The 9,422-nt window shown below is 43.7% G+C and overlaps 1 protein-coding gene across 1 annotated transcript in view; it reads left to right on the top strand.

The window, feature by feature from the left end:
• The first annotated feature begins 1,678 nt into the window (after window positions 1-1,678).
• Window positions 1,679-9,422, top strand: part of TMEM178B (transmembrane protein 178B) — a 217,044-nt gene continuing 209,300 nt past the window's right edge. Inside the window, exon 1 of the mRNA XM_033057334.2 lies at window positions 1,679-2,938. Within this exon, the coding sequence (XP_032913225.1) occupies window positions 2,557-2,938 (382 nt within the window). The 5' untranslated portion in view covers window positions 1,679-2,556. The remainder of the gene's footprint in view (window positions 2,939-9,422) is intronic.

Raw genomic sequence — 9,422 nt, 5'->3', positions numbered from 1 at the left:
AAAAAATATGAGCCAGCCATACAGGTTAATTTTTTTCCTGGTGCAGCTGTATTCCACAAGACAGTCCAGGTATGTATTTGATACACAGAGAGCTACTACATCTGCTCTCCCCACTGGAACAAATATAATTTGGGTGGCTAGGGTTAAAAGCTAGCAAAATCCCTGCATTCCCCTCTCAGGGCCAAGGACTGTCACCAGCCCCAGAGAGGCTGTGCTTATTTTCAATTCAGATGACATAGCCTGGGATTCATGGGCCAAAAGCTTGTAGGATCCAGCATGGGTGTAGATTTTTGCAGCATACATCTGCTGAAATGGGGAGGCACTGGGCTGTGGACTTTTTGGTTCAGTAGGAACAACTGCATTGTTTGCTTTTCATCCTGTGGAGTCAGTGGGAGCCAAATATTGCATGAGGCTAACTTGGTTCCTGTGTCACCTCCAGGATGTTGTGGTATTTGCAGATCAGAGTGTGCCAGCATCCAGCCCTTTTTGGTGCAAGGGAAATGACCATGTGGATTTCTTTTTTAAACAGTGCCGTTTAGAGTCTGAAGGTTTCCTGGACCACGCAGAAGGTCTAGAATCCAGGGCTTCTTCCAAGCTTATTCTTTCTATTATATAGCAGGTTGGGATTTTTTTTTTTATTTATTTTTTTTTTATTTTTTTTTTTTTTTTTGGTGCAGTGAGAAACAGCTCCACTTGTTTCGGATTTGGTTGACATAATGTAAGGGCTTGTGATCAAGATTGATCAGGATCCAGCTAAATCCAGGTTTTACATTTTCCCTTCTTAAGAGAGTAGGGCTTTGATATTTCCTGCCTGTGAAGTGGTGCAGTTTATCTTTAAGGAGGATAGAGAAATAAGAAATGAGTCTCACGTTGCATGGGTGACATCACTGGCTTTTGGCTCAGCGCTCTGTATGCTCGGTCTGTAGGCTTCGGCCAAGGCTGCGGGGCTCGGTGTTTGAACAAGGAAAGGTTCCCAGGTGTACGGAAGATTGGATTTGCAATTATTTGGGTTAAAAACGGTGAAATGAGATTTCTAAAGCTTGGGGACTCCAGCTCGCCTTCTGTTGCATTTGATGTCTACAAGATGGGTGAGTTATTCCCATTAAAGAGAAAGGGAGTGAAAATTTAAGGAGAAAAAAAGATGTCTGAATATATAACTACCGATGCCGGGGATACGATTCGTACGAAGCCGCTGAGCTAAAAAATCTCGGCTCCGCCAAGGAAGACCGGGCCATATGGCAGAGAAATGGTGCAGCCCGAAAGCTGTTGACAACAGTTAGGGGCTGCTTTCCTCTCTCCCCGTGTAAGGTGTGTAGCTCCCCCCCACCTCCGCCCCTCCATCCCGGTTTGTTTTGGTTCCGTTTCCCCCGACCGACCTCCCTCCTTCCCTCCCTCCCTCCCTCCCCTCCCCTGCCGTTCCTCAGCATCCTCTCCGCCAGCCGTAGCCCTGCCTGCCTTCATCTTGCAGATGGCTAACGTGCCGCCGTGTTAGGAAAACTGTGCACAACACATCGCAGCGCCGGGGACGGAGGAAGCTTTTCAGCTGCCGGCGGAAGGGGGGGCAGCAGCGTGTGTGTGTGTGTGTGGCAGGAGGATGCCGGGGCCCAGGGCAGCCCCCCGCGCTGCCTAGCGGGCGGAGCGCGGCTCCTGCCGGGCTGCGGTGCTGCCGCGGCTCTGCCCGGCCCGGAGCCGGGAGCTGCCCGGGGAGCGCAGGCAGCGCGGCGCTCGGCTGCCCGCATGACAGCGCCCACCACAAAAGCGGGAGAGTGAATGGCGAGGCTGGCGGGGAGAAGCTGAGGTGTCTCCGAAGCCGAGATGCCAGCGGCTGTCAGCGAAGTCTGCTGAGGGAGGGACCCGAGCGTGCCCGCGTTCCCAGAGCCAGCCCAGGAGGGGATGCTTTAACCACGATTTCCAACAGCAGCGGCAGCAACAACAACAGATTGCTCCCCCCCGTCTTGCTCCCTCCCTTTCGACCTCGCTTTAAACCCAAGCAAGTGACCGGCCGTCCAGACGATGATGCTCTTGCTGAGCCACTGACAAAGACAAGACAAGTCAGCGATTCCTGAAACCGGGACAACGGGCTGCTTGCAAGTGGGAGATGTCAGGCTGCTGAACTTTTCTGTCCTGTGATCGTGCTGTAGTGAGCTTGCTGATCTGAAAGCCATCTCTTCTGGATTTCTGAACGGGCCAGATTGGAAGAGATTAATGGACTGATCAGCCATCAGGTCTCTTGAGGGGGATTCATCCCTTCAGCCCCTGTCACTCGGGTGCTCGCAGTGAGGGGGTCACTGGTGAAAGGCTCTGTTTCTCCTCACCAGGTCTCCTCTGCAGAGGAGAAGAGGCAGATGAGACTCCAAGACTGCCTCCAGGGCAGAACTTTGTAGTGCTCTCAGCATCCCTCTGCAGCGTGGATGTGAGCCACGGGAGTTGGGGATGTTTGAGGCAGTCTGTGCCAAGTGACACCTCTAGCAGCTGCTCCGGTGGTTTTTGCGTGGTCTCACCCCCACGGCTTTGCCTGTTGTGAAGATGTCCATGGTGTTTCTGTGAAGCTGAGGCATGGCTGCTGGAAGGTTACTGCTCTATGCTGGCCTCTCTTTAGCTCTGTGTGCCCTTGGCATGCTGGCTGTGGCAATCTGCTCTGACCATTGGTACGAAACTGATGCCAGGAAGCACAGGGAGAGGTGCAAGAGCATCACCACTAAGAGAAATGATCCTGGCTTCATTTATAACTCCAACAACAACCTGCCTCTCAGGGCCAGCAGGTCTAGGTTGGACCGCTGGGAAGGGAAACTCCTCTTGGCAAGAAACAGGAGGCAGATCTTTGCTATGAGCGCAGTCGACGAGTGCAACAGACAGTACAACTCCACCAATATGGGGCTCTGGAGGAAATGCCACCGACAAGGCTTCGACCAGGAGCTGGAGGAGCTGATTGCCAAAGGTAAGGGCTATTTTTTTTTACCAGATGAACATGCCAAGCTCTCCTGAGATGAGCAGGGGCTGAGCAGAGCCATTTGGGCTCACAGATGGGAGCTGGCATCTCCAGCCAAGTACCTATCCTTGCAATGGGTGAACTGGTCTGGCTGGGCATTGCTTCCAGAAGCACTGCCAGGGCAATTTCCTATAGGATCTCTGCTCCTGACACATGGGGTTCGGTAGCAAGAAGGCAACAGGGCTGAGAACACACACAAAGCAGAATCTTTTTCATGCCTCTCTCTCTAATCTCGATGTAGTCTTCCCATCACCATGGTATCAGATTATTTCCACACACAAATAAGAAGTATTCATAAATACAATGGATTTTTTTTTTTTTAATTTTTTTTGACCCTGGTGGCTCAGGCAAAGTCCATAGTATTTTATTGGAGGTTACAAATGTCTGTGTTTCATCAGTGCCTTTCTGAATGCCCCATCCATCCTGAAATACACCATTTGCAGTGCTCACATGTAGGCTTTTTCTATCCTCAAATAGAGAGTAAACAAAGAGAAATGCTAAAGAACAGGAGGAGACTCAGCTTGCTGTTTACACTGAGCTATGCTTTGGAATATTTTCAATATCTGTAAAACGTTACATGAATTTATTAGAAAGGAATAATTTTCTCTTGGGGTGGAGATGCATCTGATCGCCAGTAGCATTTTTGTGCTATTTTTTCCTATTCTTTTGGTCCTTTGTCTTAATTTTCCCCTCATAGTAGTGTTCAAGGTGATGCTCATTTTCCTCCAAACATTTCTTTGATCTGAAGTATAGGAAGGGGCCACATGCATAAACCCCTACCTGAAAAGAAGATGCATGTTTTTGCAGGCTGATGAGGGCTTCGGTAAAGGATGATGGCATCTCTGCACGGTTACTCTGTACTACAAAATAACATTTCCCTCCCGTGGTTCTTGTGTTGCAATCAGAAGATTCCCCATTGGTTTTTTTCCATTGTAGTGAAATCATTGCTTCTCACACAGTGCCATCTTCCAAAATACTTGTTTTCCAAGAATGTTCTTTATCCCAGACTCTCTTGATAGCCTTCATTAATTCCCTCCTCAGACATTACAAGCAGAGTTATTGCTTAAAGCTACTTATTCAGGAGGGGTGTTTGCTCTCGTGTTTGCCCATTCCATGTTTTGTTCCATATGTTTTATGAGTGAGCACTGGATGTGAGTAGCATGGTAGAAATTTGTACCAAGCCAGTCAAAACAGGTGGTGTACCTGGATCACTTTTTGGGAACCTGCCTGTGTTCCTAGGGACCCTTCATATCCATCTGCTATTTAACAACTCCTAGGAAATAGATCAGTGTCTTCAGCTCCATTTGCAAAGGACAAGTGGACAAGTAAAAAGCTTGTCAGCACCCAGACACCCTGCTGCTGGTTTCAGTGCCAAGGGAGTGATTCCTGTTCTCCATCTAGGTGAGGATGGTATGTGCTGGGCTGGCTGTGGTGAGCTGGATTGCTCTACCACGTGTGCTCACTCTGCTCGGGGCATAAACAAATTCAACCTTGACAGCGGGCAAACATGTCACACAGAGCTCACCTTTGCAAATGGACTTGTGGTTATTAGAGAGGATTTTCATCCTGAAATAAGTGAGAATCTTTCCTCTTCCTCTACCTGCCATGTCCTGGGATCAGGTGTGTGCATTTCTCCTGCCAGAAAGAGCTGAAATTGCGTGGGGCTGGGCTGTGTGTAATGGCAGCTCTGCTAAATGTTGACCGTGGGGAAAATGTGATAAATCAAGATGAGGTGGTTAAATGCAGGAGAAGGTGGTCTTTGAAAGATCTTACTGCAGTTTCCTTGTGTTCATATAAGTGTGAATGAGTGTGTGGAGTGAACTAACTCTACACATAGAGCGCCCAGCTGGTAGCCAGGGACTCCCTGGCTCAGGTGCGGTGAGTGTCCCTGCACACACACTCCTGGCTATGTGCGTCTGCAGATGGCCAGGAGCCACTTCACAAAGTCACTGCCCACAGGTCAGAAGTGCAACTCGTGCACGTGAAGGAGCTTTGTGCAAATATCTGGGTGTGCCACTCCTTGCCTGCTCTAAATGTTTTCTGATACACTTCTAACAAACTTCATTGTAGGATGAGGGGAGTGCTAAAGGAGGGAGACTTGTAACATTGGACAGCAGCATTTTAGTTCATTTGATGGCCTTTCTGGGGTGAGCATCTGTCTATACCATACCTCTCAGCCACGATGAAGAGTCACCCATCAATGCTACAGAGGTGTGTGTTCCTTTGGCACCTCTAGCCTGAAACACAGAAAAAGCAAGTATAACGGCAATTAGATAAAATAAAGTGTTTGACTTGCTCAGAAATAAAAGTGGAGCTGTTTTTTTTTGATCCTCACTTATATGATGCAAGTGAACTAAGTGTTATTGCTGTCCAGTGTTGAGAAGAGCTGTGGGTTCAAGACAAGGCAGGTATCCCAGGTTCACACCAACAGAATCTATCATGAAAGTTAAAACTAAAAGTAGTTTTCACTTCCATGACAGATAGTTTTTGGGAGTTAGGAGTTGCAGGGATAGCTGTGTGGACAGGGTTTTATATGCAGGTATGAGGGGCTGCAGATATTCTCTGTGTAGTGCTCAAATAACCTGACTGGGGCACATATCCTTGCACAGATGAAATTACTCTCTATGACATCCAGGGAAAATACCTTATAAAAGAGGATGTTATTGGTACATAGAGCTTTAAGTCTCTTTCCTCTGTTAATTTATTGTAATACACCTCTTCCAGAAGTAGCTAAATTAATGCAGGTTCTGGCCCCAAATATTGTGTGTAATGTTAAATATAATTGAACGGAAATTTTATTAAGTGTTTTGTTTTTTTGTTTGCTTGTTTTTAAAGCTGGACAGGATCTATAATGTAGTTAGTTTAAACCAGATCCTACATTTTTCCCTAGGCAAAATTTCCAGTATTGAGAATGGTCTATTGAGATTTGTCTATCAAAGTATAATAAAAAATGGTCATTAAGAGCTGAACTAGCTTTGCAAATACCCTGCAGTTATTCTGCTTATGAACTCTGCTGAAATTAATACAGGCTATAGGCAATGGCTTGTGGCAGGATCAGGAATTGTAGTACTTGGAAATATTCTGATAACAGTGATTTTAAAAACCAGTTCTGTTCCTGAACATGTTGAGTCACTTCTGTAACTCTAATCTGTATTTATTAACTTTTACTTTTTGGGAACTAAATCAAGATCTTTACATTGGATTTTGCTAGGAAAAACTGGAGATCCATCACTTCAGGTTTCTTACATATAGGTATAATAGTAATTAATATATAAAATAGTTGGTCTTATTTTTTATTTCTCCTATACTTTTTTTGTATTTTCATACAACCCATGTGCATATTTCAAAATAATACAATTAGGTAGATAGGCAGTGAATTAAGAGATTGTGACAAAGTAAGAATACTCAGGGAGAGGCAGATAAGCATGAGAGCAAAGACTGGAGGAGTATTCTAAAGCTGCAACAAAATTAGGCAGTTAATTTCTTCTTTGTCATCATGAAAAAACCCCTATCAAATCAGAAACAACAGGAGTTACAATCAGTAGAGAAATTATTGAACATGAAAACTGAGGTCTCAGTCTCACTAACTTTTCTTCAGCGGAATAATCTATGTTTCTGGGAATGGACTAATTGGACTGAGGGAAAGGATTCTGGTACAGAGGTACAGGGAAAAAGAAAGAGCCAACAGAGCTGTTCCTCTGATTCTGCTTTCTGATTGAGCCTTTTAGCATCTCAGGACCAGAGTTTCACTCCTGATCCCTAAAGCCTTGCAGAGTCAGGAAATGCTGGCTCTGGGATTGTTCAGCATAATACTCAAAAAATTCTTCAGATTCTCAGGTGTTTTTCCAGTCTCCTCCACCCACTCAATAGTCTTGCTGCTGGAGGCTCCTTGGAGCATAGTGTTCACCCTGTCCTATCAGATCCACTGTTGGCATGGAGTTTCTAGCAAAGGCAGCAATCTCTCACCCAAGAAACAGCTCTGAGTGAGCCAACCAACTCCAGGACCAAGCAAGCAGAGAGCTGGGATGGAGGTGGCTGGGAGAAGGCAGAGTTTATGTCCTGCTTTGGCAACCAGCAGCTCACAACTCCTTGTATGCAATTTGTAGTGAGCCAGAAAAGCAAGTGGAGAGCCTGCATCTTGTGGCAGTGTTGCCCAGATGCTTTTGTGCACTAGTTGAGAGGAAAACAAGAAAGGAAAAAAGGGAATCACATCATTTAATTATAAAGGTACAATAAAGTAGATGAAGAAGTTGCACAATAACCAGAGTCTGTTCCATTTAGACAATTACTACTCAGAGGACCTCTCATCTTGCCTTTGGAAGGCTGCCAGTTAGACCTGACTAGATGGGGCTCTACTGCCGACCATTGGAATCCAATTTTTATTTAAAAAACCCAGAATTTACAATGACCTTATTATTTCAACCCTCCTTTTACCTTCCTTCTCCCCCTGAGATCTGTGGAAGTCACACTAAGTCCTATTTTTGAAACATTTTATTGTGAGTATACTTCTAGTGCCACCACTGAAAAAACCCCAAAAAACCCCAAGTGATTCCTGTGCAGCCTACCTCTACCTGAAATATTATGCAAAATTTCTGGGATGAAAGCATTCTCTGGTTTGGTTTGTCAGATGCATAGCATAAGTGAGGAAGAAAGGCTTAACAGGACTACTCCAGCCGTCACTAGGGATTATTTATACACAAATGGAAAGAAACTACTGAAGAGAGGCCACTTGCAGCTATATCTAGGAGCAAAAAGATTTACTTTTGTAAAAATTCTTGCAATACCTTGCAATGCTTTAGATTTGACTTTTAAAGGGCGATGGTTTTGATGGTAAATTAGGACAGCCATTTTTTCCATGTATCCTTTATACATTAAAGACTCAAATGCTTTGTTCAAAATCTGTGCTTGAAATCCCAACTGTTTTCCAAATGGACTCATTAAAAAAAGGGACTTTATTGAAGTCTTGATTCTGATCCTAGAGAAGTCAATAGCAAGCGTTTTATTGAGCATGGTGATGCAGCAAGTTCAGGCCTTTAGTGTTTCCTTTGAGGTTAAAATTGTCCCTGGGTAGAAAGGCCAGTGCAAGGTCTGTGCTCTCTCCTGTCACAGCTGGAGTTCTGCTGGAGGCATCCACTGAAATTCAGGCAGTAGACAGCAATGGAGTTGAATCTTAGGCCATCCAGGTATTCAGTTTTGCAGTTTTTGATGCTGAAATTATTCTTAGTCTGTTGATGTAAGACTGGAAATCAAACAAGTGAGATACAGCAAAGCCATCCTCTTGTTCAGGGATTTTCTTAAATCCTTTAGTGGATGAAATCATTGGTTCATGTGTATGAGTTTCAGGAGGATTTGACCCATCGTATTTTGAATAAGCAATTTAATATTTTAATTGTATCAAATTTAAATAGCAATTCATTAAAAAATTTCTTTGCCACAAGTCATAAGAACCTGACACATTCTTCTGACACATCTGAGATAATTATAATTTGATTTATTATAATTTGATTATATGTATCTGTTAAAAATGCTAAGAACATATATGTAATTTAACAGAACAGCAACTGTTTTTAATCATGAATTTAAAGGGCAAATTTCCATCGAGCTATTGGCTTTCAAACAAATTTGCCAGTGAAGACAAATGGAAAATCTGCCTGAGTAAAAATGACAGGATCATGCCCTTCTGAAGAGAAACTGATATTTGCAGAGCTGCCTGCAGGACTGCATGCTTCATTCCCATTCATTTAATTGAACATCTGAATCCTTTTGAGTAACCGCAGCATTTTTATCCTTTCTCCTACTGCTAAAAATTTGTAAAAGCTGTGGAGGAAAAATTTGAGTGCAGTTGTGTTCTAGTCACTGTAAAAATAAAAATTTGAAAGATAATTTTACTGTAATAGAGATTAAATGGTCTGAACTATTTTTTCATCTCCCGCAATAAAAATCCATATTAATATTGCTTTTTCTTATTGAAAAAGTATTTCTGTCCATTTAAAAAAAGCTTCAAGAGGGGAATGAGTTCATTAACTATTGCAGGACCAGTAGATGAGAAGCCTTAATGTTTTGTAGGTTTAGCAGAAATAATGCCAGTCATTTATAATGTGAGTTACTTAATGGCTCATTGCTCACAAACTGCTGCTGGAACTCTTAACTACACATTTACCTCTTAAGTAGCAAAAGAAAGAAATGAGACTGTGTTTCTTAGTTTTTGAGGAATAAATACATAAATAATGTGGATTCTGGAATCAAAGTTCCCTTAACAGATAATTTGGAATAGAATCCACTTAAAAGAATAGAAACTAGCATGTTTTCCCCTGCAGGAGAGAAATCAGAGTAAAAAAAAAATGAAAATTTATTCATTTTCTTTCTCATTAGGCCTAATTCTTTTATAAATAAATATTCAGAACTGCCCAGCCGAGCCTGCTGAAATCGTAAT

The sequence above is a fragment of the Catharus ustulatus genome, chromosome 4 (assembly GCF_009819885.2).
Source record: "Catharus ustulatus isolate bCatUst1 chromosome 4, bCatUst1.pri.v2, whole genome shotgun sequence".
Taxonomy (NCBI): domain Eukaryota; kingdom Metazoa; phylum Chordata; class Aves; order Passeriformes; family Turdidae; genus Catharus; species Catharus ustulatus.
Note: the sequence above shows the minus strand (reverse complement) of the source record. Positions and strands in the feature narration are given on the sequence as shown.